This window comes from Sorex araneus, chromosome 3 (assembly GCF_027595985.1).
Source record: "Sorex araneus isolate mSorAra2 chromosome 3, mSorAra2.pri, whole genome shotgun sequence".
NCBI lineage: Eukaryota > Metazoa > Chordata > Mammalia > Eulipotyphla > Soricidae > Sorex > Sorex araneus.
This window is the reverse complement of record NC_073304.1, coordinates 189,938,662-189,954,504: the sequence shown is the minus strand read 5'-3', so window position 1 is coordinate 189,954,504 and position 15,843 is coordinate 189,938,662. Positions and strand designations below refer to the sequence as shown.

Sequence of the window (15,843 nt, the reverse complement as noted above, 5' to 3'; positions counted from 1 at the left end):
GGGAATCCTGATAATCAACCCAGGACCCTCAGGAAGGCCTTGGGGAGAGGTCATGCCTCAGAGGAGCTGCCAACAGTCTGTGCTGAGGAGCAGCTGGACCCTAGCACCCAACCCCCCAACACATCCAGTAACACTGATCTTGCGGCTTGTGGCTGGCTATGTGAAGCCGTGTGCTAAGCATTTCAGTTCTCCAAACTTCTTCCAAAATGTGTCTCTTGAGTGTTTTGTTCTCCCCTGCCCACCCATCTCAATACCCTTCATTTTTGGTTTCTGCAGCCACATCCGGCTTGGTGCTCATGTGTCCTTTTCTGGGGGAACTCAGAGGACCCTGTAGTACCGGAGATAGGACCTGGGGCTCCTGGACCAGCGCGATCGTACAGTGAGTGCAGAGCCAGGGGTAACCAACCCCTGAGCAGTGTAGGGTGTGGCCCCTTTCCCCCCCCAAAAAAAGAACCAGGGCTCCTCTCTGCAAGCATGTGCCCCACCCCACAGAAACCCCCCTAAGCCCCTGGGGCCAAGTTTATTGGTGGTGCTGGGACTCAGACTCAGGGCCTTAGAGAAGCAAGTCTGGCCACATCCCCAGCCTCCAGCCCTGCTAGTTCTGTTTTGTCTGTTTCTAGCACCGCCAGCTAGACTGCAGAGACTCCTCACCTACCTCCTCTCCCCTTTCCACACAACTTGTCCCTTTCAAGGTCCCCCTTCTGCTCAGCACCACACACTGTTCCTCGCTGCCTTGGACCGAGGCCCCAGCTCCTTCAGCACTGCCCTTGGACTCAGCCCCTCTCTGCATCACCACCCTGGGCCATCCCAGCAATCTGAGTGGCCCATCACTTTCTATACATCCTGTCCCCAAAAAGGCCGAGAGGCGAGGCTCCCACAGGCCGATCCCCACCCACCCAGCCCACCTCACACCCTCCTTCTTTGACATTTCCGCTGCCTCTCACACCCTTTCCACATAGCCTCAGTGGGCCTCCAGCAGGGTGTGGCCTGCTCCCCTCCACAGGACACCCAGGACTGTCACCATGGTGTCGCCTCTTGCCCAGGCAGTCTAATTGTCCAGAGATGGGCGAGGCCAGAGTAGAGTGCCTTTTACAGCTCTTTGTAGACAGACCCCCTACACCAGTGTCTGCCATTGTCTGTCCTGCACAGGCCACCATGCTGCTGCCACACTCTCCACTGTCCTCATGACTACCGTGGACTCAGGGTACTGGCCCTGATTCAGGGTGGTGGCCCTGACTTGGGGTATTGACCCTGACTCGGGGTATAGGCCCTGACTCGGGATGGCGGCCCTGACTCAGGGTGGCAGCCCTGACTCAGGGTGGCAGCCCTGACTCAGGGTAGCGACCCTGTACTCAGGGTAGTGGCCCTGACTTGGGGTGGCGGCCCTGACTCGGGGTAGTGGCCCTGACTCGGGGTAGCGGCCCTGACTCGGGGTAGTGACCCTGTACTCGGAGTAGTGGCCCTGACTTAGGGTGGCGCCCTGACTCGGAGTAGTGGCCCTGACTTGGGGTAGTGGCCCTGACTCAGGGTAGTGGCCCTGACTTGGGGTAGTGGCCCTGACTTGGGGTATTGGCCCTGTACTCGGGAATTGGCCCTGTACTCGGGGCGGCGCCCTTGACTCAGCATGATGGCTCTGCACTCACACACAGAGCTGGCTGTCTCCTCCCCACCGCACCATCTCCTCCCCACGGGGCCTCCTCCGGGAGGCAGCACAGACCCTGGGCTTCTGGCTCCTTCCCACTGTGTACTTTAGTTGGCTGAGGAGAGTTAGAGGGACCAAATGCAACCTGAGGGCCAGGAATGAGTGGGTCGGGGTGAACACCGCTGGGGACAGCCCTCTACACAGGGACAAGAGAGGTGACACACCATCATGGGAGGCCTGGGCAAGGTGGAGGCACAGGAGGGTCTTGAGTCTCTCGTGGAGGGAGTCCTGGCCAGCACAGATCTGAGGGTCTCTCCCTGGGGTTTTCTTGTCACTTAGATTTTTTCCCCATCCCTTAAAACTCAGAGCCAGGGCACGAGCAACAACACTGCAGGTAGGACACTTGCCTAGTACATGGCCAACCCAGGTTTAATTCCCAGTATCCTATCCGCCCCTTCCCCTCAGTGCCCGCTAGGAGACATCCTTGAGCACAGAGCCAGGAGTAAGCCCTTAGCACAGACGGGTGTAATTAAAGAAAACAAAACCACAAATTTCAGAGCCAATCTCACTTCCTCCAGGAAGCTCTTTGGGACAGTTGACCCAGCTCTAATTTCTCCCCCCCCCCCCACAAGAGTGTCTGGGACCCTCCCCCCTCCTCTCACTCCCCACACCCGACTTCCTATCACCTAGCCCAGCTGTGGGCTAAGTTAGCAGGCTTGCTCACAAGTTGGCCCCATCTTGCTCTCTGCTGCACACTGCTTAGCACGTACCAGAAGGGGCTCAAGAAACAGCATCCGCTAAAGAAAAGGTGCTGGGGCCAGAGTTACAGCAGGTAGGGTTCAATCCCAGGCACCACAGAGGGTCCCCTGAGCCCGTCAGGAGTGGTCCCTGAGCACAGAGCCAGGAGTAAGCCCTTTAGCACTGCTGAGTGTGGCTTAAAACCAAAGAAAGAAAAAAAGAAAATTGCTAAGGAAATAGTGGGTCATTCCAGAGGCCACGGGAGACAGAGTCAAGAGGAGCCCACCAGGACACAAGGTTCGGTTCCCAGGTCTGGGGCATTTGAGAGCCAGGAGGCAGGACAAATGCTGAGTTCTGTCTGCTGGGACTTGCTCTAAAACTGAGCAGCCACTGTCCCTCTGTCATCACCATGAGGAGGCAGATTGGGGCCTTGTCTGAGCATTTTCTCTGACACTCTTGGTGGTGGAGAATCCAAGTCACAAGTCATTAAAAGTGTGAGACCCTCTTTGTTCCCCGGATCAACAAATAGGAAAGTGAGTGTAAACTATAGAATGAGAAAAGGAAGTTCAACCAAGGTTTGACTTTCCCATAAATATTTTGATGCTCTTGAAATATCAAATATTAAAACATGTCCCAAAGGCACCTTTGGTGCTGGAAGGTTGACTCAAAGAACTGGAGCACATGCTTTCAGGCAGGAGATTGGGGTTCAATCACCCACACCCCACAGTCCCCCAAGCACCAGGTGCAGCCAGAAGCAACCCCTGAAAACAGAGCTGGGAGTGGCCCCCAACACCTCTGGGTGTGGCTCAAAAACAAATAACTTTTCTTCTACTCTAGAGAAGCCTGTTTTCTCTCCTGAACACTCCTCACATCTCCCTAAATTTATTTCAGTGAAAATTATTTTGCTTCCCTGAGAAAACCCGAAAACGAAAAGAACCTGCCTTGCAGCTGCCCTACGCAGGTCAGCAGGCCTTCTGGGGCCTGCCCAGAGTGAATGCTAGTCCTGCATTCTCCCCCTGGCACCAGGTGAGCACTGGACACGGGCACTCACTCAGTTCCCAGGAGCTTTGGGGCTCCCTGTACTCACTCCTTCTCACTCCCAGGCTTGTGAGTGGGGAGGAGCCTTCCCAGACAAGCCCAGCCCAGCCTCAGCCTGACGGGATCTTCTCCAGCGCCCCCCACTGCGTTCTGTCCCTTCCCTGTGCTCGGGCTGACCAGCAGTGCCCATGGCTTCCTGGGGGATCGGAGGCTGAAGGAATCCCCGATTGTGGTAAGAGGAAACTCTTGCACCCACCTCCCCAGGCAGAAGGTTCCCTACCGGCAGGAATAGAAAATGACTTCCCTGGCCTTCCCCTCCACCACACGCACGCGCCCCCTCTCCAGTCTCAACGCCTGGTGGTCTCCCAGGGGTTCCCCGCTCTGCAGTGGAAGCCAGGTCTGTAATGGAAAGCATTCAGAACAAAGGTGACCAAAAGCTGAAGACCTGCCCAGAGGAGCCGACCCAAGGTGGGACGGAGAGCTGGACGCACAAGGGGCAGCATTGGGCAGGGTGAAGGTGCAGGATCTGAGCCGTCAACAGCCTTGGAAACCTGCCTGCAAGCCCACAGAGCCAGGGAACGTCCCTGGACATGCTCCATGCTCTCCTGGCCGCTGGCACAGACAGATCTCAACAGACAGACAAGGTGGGGTGAGGCTGACTTACTGGTCACGCAGAGCAGAGTGTAGAAGAGCCACATGGTAGTTAACAGATGCAGAGGCAGCGGCAGTGACCTCCTGGGTTCAGCTTCCCCTCCACAGGCAGGCAGGAGGCGGGGACAGCAGGCAGCAGAGGCAGACACGGGCCCACAGGCTTTCGTGGCTTCCTTAGCGATGGGGGCTGGGGCTTGGTGCTTAGAGAAATCATTAGCCTTGCTCTAGCCCAGCGGTGGGGGCGGTGGACAGCTGGGTCCCGGGCACAGAATACTGGGTGGATGCCCATGCCAACCTGGCACACAGGTGTTTCAGCCTGGTCGCCATCTATCATCCACGCCTGTGACTCCAGCACCTGGCACCCAACTGACATCTCAGCCCAGCTCCCAGTCCAGCATGCTGGAACAGAAGCTCCCTTCCACTTCCGGCCCAGCTGAAACTGCTCCTTACAAACCCTCTCACTGAGATGCCAGGGCTGAACCAAGATGCATTGTGTGAAGACCCCTCCCAGCGTCTGGTGTGAAGGTGGGTATCTAGCAAGCACAGGAGCCAAAGGGTGGGGAAATGGCTTTCTTAACTCATTTCAAACCACTAGCACAGGAATATTCTATAGCACAAGTAGATTGATTTAAAAAAAAAAAACTCCTAAAATCATTAAAGACAAAGAGTAAGAATTTCCAAATGAAAGAGAGAAGAGAAAAGTAACTAAACATGTGGCACAATGCGGGTTTAGGTGCTAGATGAGATAAAGCAATAGTTTTTTTTAAAAAATGGGAGAAGGGGGGCTGGAGTGATAGCACAGCGGGTAGGGCATTTGCCTTGCACACGGCCGACCCGGGTTCAAATCCCAGCATCCCATATGGTCCCCTGAGCACCGCCAGGGGTAATTCCTGAGTGCAGAGCCAGGAGTAACCCCTGTGCATTGCCGGGTGTGACCCAAAAACCAAAAAAAAAAAAAATGGGAGAAGGCTAGAGAGAACCAGGGTTAGGGTCCTCTGGCACAGCCGGGAGTGACCCCTGAGCACTGCTATGTGTCCCTGGGCCCCCAAAATGGGAAAAGAGCACTCTGTGTTAACAGGGTCTAACTAGTATATACAAATATCAACCATAATGCTGTATATACACATAACTTATGAGTATACACATTATGTCCCAATAAAGAAATAAATTAAACGTGTCTGGAGAGAGCGCACAGCCGGTAAGGTGGGGATGGATCCCCGGCACTCCAGATGGTCTCCCGAGCCTGTTGGGAATGCTGAGCGCAGAACCAGGAGTAAGCCCTGAGCACAGCCTATGTGGGCCCGAAACCAAAAATTATCAGGACATCTGGCAAAACTGAAATACGAACTAAAGAGTGGCTCTTTATGTACCGATAAGATGAAATGATACAGTTCCTGACACATGACAAGTGACACATTTACTTCTATAATCCTATGAAAGAAAGTCCTTTGTTCTTAAAAATCATACACCAGTAAATTTAGGGGGTAAAGGGAAATAACTGGAATCATTCACGGTTCAAAAGTGGCCAAGGGAGGGATCAGGGAAGCAATCAGTGATCAAATGGAAAAGGGTTCTTCATGCTATCACTAATCTTGAACTGATTTCCAAATAAAGCAGATAAAGCTACAGGCAACAGGAACTACGATCCATGGGAGGCCAAGGGCTGTCCTACACTGGGACTAGCTCTGATTCCTCCTTCCCATGCAAGTCCTAGGATCTGGGAAAGCTTCTGCAGCGCGCAGAGGAGTGGGGCTGCAGCAGGGAGAGACTGGCACAGGGGTCCCTCATCCTGGCTGAGCCTAGGAAAGAGCACCAGCTCTGCCATGGGCTTTCCATGCAAACCCCTCTTCTACCCCTCACCTACCCAGCCATCTCAGTTCAGAGATGCAGCTCAGAGCGAGCAGCTGAGGCATCTGTCTCAGCACTGTGGAAGGTTCAGATGAGGCAAAGATTTTTAAAGAAAGAGGTATCTGAAACATGACAAACCCAACTGCCCTCACATCCCTAGAATTGAATTCCTCCCAGTTCCAGAGCTTTTTAAAAAGCAGGGTCCTCTGCCCACAAACATCTACCAGGCAGCTGGGACTCCTGGATGCTAAGGGTTGTATTATGTGAAGTCCCTTGCCCACAAACTCAGGTCTAACCCGCCAACCCCATTATGACTTTATTTGGAAACAGGACTTTTAGACATTTTTGCTGATGGAGATTCCCTGGCTGGCTTATGCCAAGTGGAGAGGAGAGAGGCCTTTAAAAAATATATATATATATATATATATATATACATATATATATATTAAAATTTTATTGAATCATTGTGAAATAAGTTACAAGTTTCATGTTTGGGTTACAATCTCACAATGATCAAACACCTATCTCTCCACCAGTGCACATTCCTCACCACCAATATTCTGGGTATATTCCCCCCTTTCCCACCCTCCCCCTACCTCTATGGCAGACAATATTCCCCATACTCTCTCTCTACTTTGGGGCATTATAGCTTGCAACAGACACTGAGAGGTCATTATGTTTGGTCCATTATCTACTTTTGGCATGCATCTCCCATCCCAACTGGTTCCTCCAGCCATCATTTTCTTAGTGATCCCTTCTCTATTCCATCTGTCTTCTCCCCTCCACTCATGAAGCAGTCTTCGAGCTATTGGGCAATCCCCCTGGCTCTTGTATCTACTGACCTTGGGTGTCTGCCTCATGTGATGTTGTTCTATAGAAATGAGTGCAGTTCTTCTATGTCTGTCCCTCTCTTTCTGACTCATTTCACTCCGCATGATACTCTCCATGTTTATCCATTTATAAGCAAATTTCATGACTTCATCTCTCCTAACAGCTGCATAGTATCCCATTGTGTAGATGTACCAAAGTTTCTTTACCCAGTCATCTGTTTTAGAGCACTCGGGTTGTTTCCATATTTTGGCTATTGTGAACAGTACTGCAATGAATATATAGGTACAGATGTCATTTCTACTGTGCTTTTTTGCATCCTCAGGATATATTCCCAGAAGTGGTATTGCGGGGTCATATGGAAGCTCAACTTCTAGTTTTTGAAGGACTATCATATTGTTTTCCAGAAAGGCTAGACCAGTCGGCATTCCCACCAACAGTGAAGGAGCGTCCCTTTTACCCCACATCCACGTCAGCAATGGTTGCTTTTGTTCTTTTGAATGTGTGCGCCAGTCTCTGTGGTGTGAGACGATATCTCATTCTTGTTTTGATTTGCATTTCCTGGTAACTAGCAATGTGGAGCATTTTTTCATGTGCCTTTTGGCCATTTGTATTTCTTTTTTGAGGAAACTTCTGTTCATTTCTTCTCCCCATTTTTTGATGGGGTTGGAGGTTTTTTCTTATACAATTCTACTAGTGTTTTGTATATCCTTGATATTAATCCCTTATCAGATGGGTATTGGGTAAATATTCTTTCCCATTCTGTGGGCTCTTTCTGTATTTTGGTCACTGTTTCTTTTGAAGTGCAGAAGCTTCTTAGTTTAATGTAATCCCATTTGTTTATGTTTGCTTCCACTTGCATGGTCAGTGCTGTTTCATCCTTAAAGATGCTTTTAGTTTCAATGTCATGGAGAGTTCTGGAGAGGTGGTAGCTTTGAGAAGGAAACCTACCTGCTTTCTCTCTGCCCACCTCAGTCACCCCAGAATTCCTGGGAAATGTAGGATTGGAGACATCTGCGGTGAACCCCTGCAAGTCAAGACCATGCCAGCCCCACAAGGTAACCAGCAAGCTGCACCAAATATCCACTTGTTCTGTGCGGTGTGGGAGAGGACCCCTGCCACCTGATTTCTCAGAGAGCCATGGACTCAGGCTGGAGTAAGGAACCGCTCTTGGGAAAGTCAGTCCTAGATCTTACCCATGCTTTAGGGATCAGGGAAGCAAAAAGTGATCAAATAAGAAAGGATTAATGCTTTCCCTAATCTTGAAATTATTTCCAGATAAAGCAGATAAAGCTGCTTTATTTGGAAATCACTTTATTTTGGATCCATTGCTTTTCCCACACAAAAAAGAATTTCAGTAGGAGACGCACAGCAAAATAGAACCATTTGTTGGAAAGTAAAGGGAGGTAAGAAGGGGTATATTAAGTTATATGCTCAAAAGAGAATATGGGCTTCTGCAGATGGGGGAGAGACCCAAGCCCATATCCCAGGGAGGAGATGAGGTGGCATGGATGCAGACACATGTGGGCAAGCATCCTTTGCCCAGTTTATACATTTTCCCCAAACTGCCTCTTCCCCCAGTCCATTACTAGGGTGGCTGCCAAGAGGGAGAGCTGGGAGCAGCTGATGGTCTTGACATTCTTCACGTGGCCTTTGTAGCAGCCTCTCCTCCCCTGGCTCCAGCCTCCTCTCCTCTCAGGGAACCCCTTGCTCAGGCCTAGAATTCTGCATTTCAATGGCTTTGAGGACGAGACGAGTCCTTTATGTCAAAGGCCTCCATGCCTTTGAACAGGTTCAGGTTCCAGACAGGTTTCCCCAAAATACATTACCAGGGCTCCCCTATCTTCCTGCCTGCAACAACATGATTACAGTCAGAAAGGGGTTTATTTTTTGTTAGCTTTTGTTTAAAGGCCACACCTGGCAGTGCTAAGGAGGTACTCCTGGCCCTGTGCTCAGGGATCACTCCTGGCAGGCTTAGAGGGGTGATATGAACCCAAGTTGGGTAAGTCAAGTGCCCTACTTGCTGTGCTCTCTCCAGTCCCAAACTTGGGGCTCTTGAAAGAATGACTTCTCTCTGGGTGCATGCACCACTTCTCTCACGCTGCATGTTAGAAGGCAGCTGCTGCCTGCAGCCTAGAACAGAGGCCATGGACCCCACCAAACAGGCACCCTCATCTAGGAATGGATTCTGGCCTCCCAAATTTCTGCTGCTTAAACCACCCAATATGTGGTATTTTGTTACGGCAGGTCAAGCTGATTATATGGGGCTACATCCTAAAAATCATTGAATAAGGGCCTGGCTATGGCTCAGTGCTAAAGGGAGTACCTTTCAAACACAAGTTCAAAATGAGATCTGAGCACAATTCCTGGCACTGCAAAGACCAACCAGGGCCAGTACAGGGGTTAAAGCATTTTCCTTGCATGTGAGTGACACCGGATGGATCCTTAGCACATGGCCCCTCCTTAAGCATCATCAGGAGTGACCCCTGAGCACAGGTCAGAGATAGCCCAAACTACCTCCTCACCCATATCAAATTACCCCAAGAAAACAAGAGTGTGGACAACCAAAACCAGCTCTCCACCATCAAGTTACCCAAAGAAAACAATGAAGCGCGTGTGTTGGTAGAAGGGATCCTTAGTGGGGAAAGGGAGAACCTCCTTGTCCTCTCACAAGTGAGGGGCTGAGGCAGGGGTGCTGCACTCAGTCACTGATCTAAGGGGGCTATGGCTTGCTGCAACCTCCTTCCTATCCAACTTACACCCCTTATGCTAGAGTACAGAAAACTCTAGAAATCTAGTCCAGAACACCTGGGACTCAAGTGTAGAATATGCACCCAGCACATCTCAGGCCCAAGGTCCAATCTCCATCACAGGCCTGGCCTTAGCCCAGGTGACTACAGCGATAAAAAATAAGAATAAAGATTGTAGAACTCACATTAACACTGGAAGGAAAGCTAGAAATCATTCCAGGGGAACCTTTCACTTGACAGATGAGGAAACGGAGGTTCAGAGAGAGAGGTGCGGCCTATACCTAGGACTGAATCCCGGGGCTCACCTATGCCAGCAAATGCTCCCCCGCTGGGCACCATCATGGCCTCCTTGACTCTCCCTACCAGGCAATCCACTTGTCGGAGGTGCTGACACCTACTCAGGGGCCCTCCCAGGAGGGCCAAGGAGGAGAGAGGGTACATCACCTCAGTAAGCACTCAAAGGGCACATCCACAACGCTGTGGTCCACAACGCTGTGGACCCCTGCAGTCCCCCGGGGAGGCCTGTGAACCTGGGTATGGATGTGGGTGGGCTGAATATGGTTCACAGAGCAAAGGCCCACCTAGAGCCTCAGAGCCATTTGGAACAAATTTTTTTAACCAGTATTTCCCCGAAGTGCTCCAAGGAACATCCATGTGTTTAGAGAACTTTTATTTATTTATTTATTTAAATGCCATGGTATATACATATTTTTAATTCTAAGATTTATTTTATAAACGTGTAAGAAAAATTGTAGATTAAGGTAGGTCAGGTTATGCAGTAACAATCTGCTTGGAAGCAAGCGTGTTCTTAAAATTATCAAAAACATTTTGTCCTTTCAGTTCTGAAAAGAAACGGTCTGACTTCTTTGTTGCATTAGATTTGAAAGCAAATACTTATACATCAAACGTATTTGTGCAATAATTAATTAAACCTGTGAAGTCATGATCTGCTGTTAGCTTTAATCCCAAATGCCAGTCAGCACTTCGCCATGACTTTAAAATGCCGTGTGGGTGGGGCACTGCTTTAAGCCAAAGAGCTACTGCCCAGAACGAGCGTTTGTCCAGGGCCTTCGGGCTGCCTGCACTGTCCACACCAGCAGGTCCAGCAGTGCAGAAGGCTCTGCAGTGCCTCTCACCCTCCCCCCTGGGGCAGACGGCAGCTTCCTAAAAAACACAGACTGGACGAGATACAAAACTCTCTGGCCAACGAGTATGATATGACCAGATCATCAAAATTGGAACTTAATGGAGGTCTCTTGAACATGATTATTTAAAAACACATGAGTACAGTTTATGCATTTCTGCCTGATTTTTCTCCTTTTGAGTCTGGTGGCCTCAGCTAGAATTAGACAAGCCGGCGGCCAGAAGTGCCCAGAGCTGGTCGGATCACAATCCAGCCACAGACCCCAACACCTTGTCGGCGCGAGAGCCCCTGGGCTGGCCTGGTGGGACAACAGAGAGAGAGAAACACGAAGACACCTGCTCATCAGGAGCTCACAGGCTAGAACACATGACAAAAAGTGTCATAAGTACAAGGCAGGAAGATGAGAAACCATTTCGGCAGGAGGCAGCCTGCTGACACGTGCATCCGATACATATTCCTGAATAGTCTGCCAAGTGCCAGGCCTGGTGTGAGGACTGGGGAACCCCCCCCCTCCCCACCAAGAGGAGCAGGGTCCCGGCTCTCCCAGCTCACAGTCTAGCAGGGACAGGCCAGCACAGGCCAGTGTCCAGGGGGTCTGGCCTGAGGAGTGGGTGGATACAGTGATTTGGCATCACACACACATTTCACCTAGGTTAACACAATGATACATGTCTGGAATTATTGTTATTATTTTTATTTTTAAGAAAAAAGAAAAGACAAGGGAAAGAGAACAATTCTAAGTCCCCTGAGCTACTTCGGCTGCCCACACACTCACTGGCAGTCATGCAGGTGGGCCTGGGCGAGCCTGAGCCTCCGCTGCTCCCGTCCCTGGTCTCTGCAAACCAAGAGCCTCTTCACAAATGAGTTGCTTACATCAGGATGATTCCAACACCTGAAAATAAGCATTTTGCTCGACGTCGCCCCGCAGGGATGAGCATGCCAACCAAGGCACTGGTGCTCACTTAATGCTCAACCCTGAGACCACGCTTGATGCCGCACAGGTAGAAGCCAGCGAGGCTGAACCTCAGGACACTGCCTGCCAACATGGCGCCTGCCTCAGGGCGGATGCATTCTGATCCCACGTGATTCTTACCTTGGGCCTGGCTCTCAGATCTAGCTCGGGCTGAACCAAGCTCAGGCTGAACCAAGACTACACTGGGGCAGTCCCGTGAGACACATAGCAAGGACCCTGGCTCTGGAGCTGAAGGCAGTCTTCTGGAAGGGTCTCTAAGTTCCTGAAGATAAGGAAAAGGGAGGGCCTGGCAGGATCGGACGGACAGAGCCTTGCGGGTCGTGAAATCAAGAGGAGTCTAGAGAAATAGTGAAGAGACGGCAGGGGGAGGTGGGAGGAAATGAGGGGCCTGCTATTATTGAGTTCAGAACTTCTTCGTAGGACACTGCTGACACTGTGGGAAGACTAAGCAGAGGAATGGCAGGCAGAACTTAGGGAAGTCCATCCTGGCCTGGGGAGACAGTGCGAAGTTGCTAGAGCACAGGCCCACTAGCACCAAGCCTGAGTTTGAGCCCTGGAATCTGCCACAGCTGCATCTCTGAGAGCTCCACCCTGGAAGGCCCAAAACCAAAACGGACACACAAAGAAGCACACAAAAAAGTTCCTTTTGAGACACATTTTTAAAAAAATACCCAGCAGGGCTGGAGCGATAGCACCGGGGAGGGCATTTGCCTTGCATGCGGCCGACCTGGGTTCGATTCCCAGCATTCCATACAGTCCCCTGAACACCACCAGAAGTAATTCCTGAGTGCAAAGCCAGGAGTAACCCCTGTGCATCACCAGGTGTGACCCAAAAAGCAAAACAAACAAACAAACAAAAACAAAAACCAAAACCCAGCATCTGGTCACCAGAGAAATGCAAATCCAAACTCAAATAAGATTCAAGTCACACTGGAAAATACCAAATGTGGGGATGTGGGAAAACTGAAACTCTCATACACAGCTGGGGAGAATGGACGATGATGCCGTCCCTTGGGGAAAAGGGGACAGTCTGCTTGTATCTTAAAAGACAAGCTATGATATGACCCAACAATTGTTACTCTGAGGATACAATTCAAGAGTGGCAAAGATGTGCAGCCACGCAACACCTAGACATGAATGTTCACAGTGGCATGATTCAGAGAAGCCAAAATGTGGGCACGCGAACGTTCATGAATACACTACAGACTGAGTAATGGAAATAAAGCATGACACTTGACACACCACAGACATCGTGTTCAGTGAAGACAGTCACAGACAATCATGACATACACGACTAGAATGCTCCCAACGGGCAAAACTGTAGGGACAGAAGCTGTGGCTGGTCAGTGGGGAAAAGAATGGCTGCCAGTGGGCCCCATGTGATAAACTCCTTCTTAAACTGATTATGGTGATGGGTGTATGCAGTGAATATTCTAGAAGCCAATAAAGTGTGCGTCTCATTGACTTTAAAGGGGCCACACCTGGCACTGCTAGGGAGCCCGGGGCTACTCTCAACAAGGCAGGCTTGGCAATTCAGGGCAGTGGGGCCTGGTGGTGCTGCAGGGAGGGCATCGGGGCTGCACCCCAGCAGTACTCAGGGGCTCCCCACAGTGCCAGGAATGTGCTTCACCACTTGAGCTCCACCACCCTGGTCTGCATGTGCATACTCTGAAGGCCTGAGCTGTAAGGTGTGTGAATTCCTTCTCAATAAAGCTGTTAACAGTGAATGCATCCCTCAGCTACACTGTGCAGAGTGCAAGAGAAAGAGGGCAGAGAGCAGGTGAGGAAGCTGCAGGGATGGACAGGGAGAAAGAGAAAGCAGGGATTTCTGGGTCCAGGTTACAAGGGGGTGGGGGAGAACTGGCTTTGTGGTGAGTGCCACATGTCCTCCTGAGAAGCTGGTGTCCCTTGGGAGAGGGTTCTGTTTAGAGCCTTGCATGTGTGGGATGTGTAGCACACTCATGGTGCCCATCGCAGGCCTAGGTAAGAGTTCCTGGAGCTGCCTGCCAGGGCACCGTATACAAGGCTGCCAGATCTAAGAACCCACGTGTGACTGGAGAGTGAAGGCAGGAAAAAAGCAAATACACTGGGGAAAACTTGAATTTGGGCATGGGGGGGTGGGGCATCAAACCCAGGGGGGGAGCACACCTATAAGGCAAGAGCTACAAGAGCTCTACTGCTAAACAACATCCCAGCCCTGCCCTTTGAATGCCAAGATATTTTTTCCTGGTCCTGTGTAAAAAGAAATGCAAGGCAGGGCTGGAGCAATAGTATGGCAGGCAGGGCATTTGCCTTATATGTGGCTTACTTGGGTTTGATTCCTGGCATCCCGTATGGTCACTGAGCTCGCCAGGAGTGAGCCCTGAGCACCACTGGCTGTGGCTGTGCCCACAAAAACAGAAACAAAAACAAAATATCCAGCAAGGTGACTGAAGTAGGTACTGTTTTTGGTTCGACTGGTCTCAAACCCACTTTTGCCTCTATGCCACCACCCTGGAGAAGTCCTTCCTGTCTTCTACAGGAAACTGGCAATAACTGAAAGACACGGGATAGATGTGCCCACCACATGGGTGGGAAGGGCTCTTGGCTGAAAGAGTAAGAAGGAAGGACACCTGAGCACTGTAGAGAACCAGGTCAGCAGGGACACGTAAACCCACCAGTAAGCCCAGAGGCGGCATGGACTGGGGGCTACAGCCTCGGGCATACTACCAGCTGTCTCCTTCACCCTTTTCTCACATGCACCCATCACTCTGGGGAGAGTGATGCACCACTGAGATGCACCATCCAAGCCCAGTGCTCGGGCCCTGGCCTGGCATCCAGCTGGTCTCTGACGCTCAGGCCCTGAGACTTCTTGTTCTGCCAACTCCCCACCTCGGACCCTTCCCTAAGAACCTGGTTCTCAGCACTGGGCTTCACAAGGCCAGACATGCCAGCAACCTCAGAAAGCTCGGGTCTCAACTGGCAGAGACAGCAAAACCGTCTCTTTCCCACACCCCTGTGAGGAAGGGGAAAGGTATATGGTCTCAGGTTCCCGTCTTTGGGAAGGGAGGGAGAAGCCAACTCCCCACCCGTGAGGGACCAGAGGGTGGAGCTCAGGGCCTCAGGGCCCTTCCCGCCACCACCGAGCAGACATGGCCAAACAGACACAGGCGTAGGATCTTGAACCTCTGAGTGCCAGCAAACTGAAGTAATACACTAGTCAAGTTTTAAGCCTACAGAGAAACTAACCATTAAGTATTTCAAAACGAAAATCAGACAAGAAAACAAAAAACAAGGGAAAAACCTGCCACCTTTCTCATGGTCAGTCGGAAGATATTGCAAAACAATGAATGAAAATGTCTGTTCTTATCTGACAGTTTTGTAGATGACCTCGGGTGCCAGAACTGGGAGACAGAGGAATAAATAAAAACACGTCACTTTTAAAGTGACGATAAGCAACAGGAACCCATCGCTGACGGATGAATTCTTCCCTGTGATGGCCAGGACGCAAGTCGAATTCTATGTATAACAGACTATACAATTAGGGTCATTTAAAAAACAATGAGACTCCGCTCTTTGCCTTCTTCCAAAGTATATAATATATATTTAACAGCACGTAAGAAGACACCACTTGAGCTTCCCTTATAGCCAAAAGAAGTACTTTCACATATAAAAATTAAAAATTTAAACTTTTAAATCATTAATATTTTAAAACATAATACAGACTTAAAAATTGTTCAACATTAACCCAATGACCCCACCCCTAGCGTAAAAATCCACCCCAAATTCCAGAAGTCACAGTTTGTTTTTGTTCCTAAAAATCCCACCGCACTGAACTTGATCTTCACTTGGAGCTGAGAGCTGACAGGCCCGCCACGCGGTCCCCGGGAGGAAGGGATGTGCTCGCCGCTGCGTTGGCGTCTACCTGGGCCGCACTGGAGTGCCTCGGAAGTCGGGTCCAGGAGCACCGGCCCCCACACTAGGGCCCTGGAAGGGTGAGCTGGCAGCTTCCCTCATCTTCCCCCTCGCAGGCTGTCCAATAAGCACCTGGGAATTGACTTTTCTTGGGAAAGGGGTGCTGGGAACAGCTGTCAGGGCCAAGGCAATAGTGAGAAGTTCAGTTCTCTGCTCTTTGGATGAACTGTGTAAAACATTTCTTTTAAAAGACACAATGTTTAAAATATTAAGAAAAACCTCTATAAAATCTGGAGGGTTGCCCTTTGCCTCAAAGGGTAAAAGCTTGTGGGGTACT

The 15,843-nt window shown here is 50.6% G+C and overlaps 2 protein-coding genes across 2 annotated transcripts in view; both read right to left on the bottom strand.

Annotated features, from left to right (window-relative positions):
* The window catches only part of ITGAE (integrin subunit alpha E), a 77,145-nt gene extending 65,460 nt beyond the window's left edge, over nucleotides 1-11,685 (bottom strand). The window contains 1 exon segment of the mRNA XM_055132213.1: nucleotides 11,622-11,685. Within this exon segment, the coding sequence (XP_054988188.1) occupies nucleotides 11,622-11,685 (64 nt within the window).
* The window catches only part of NCBP3 (nuclear cap binding subunit 3), a 47,426-nt gene continuing 41,741 nt past the window's right edge, over nucleotides 10,159-15,843 (bottom strand). Inside the window, exon 14 of the mRNA XM_055129818.1 lies at nucleotides 10,159-15,679. Within this exon, the coding sequence (XP_054985793.1) occupies nucleotides 15,571-15,679 (109 nt within the window). The 3' untranslated portion in view covers nucleotides 10,159-15,570. The remainder of the gene's footprint in view (nucleotides 15,680-15,843) is intronic.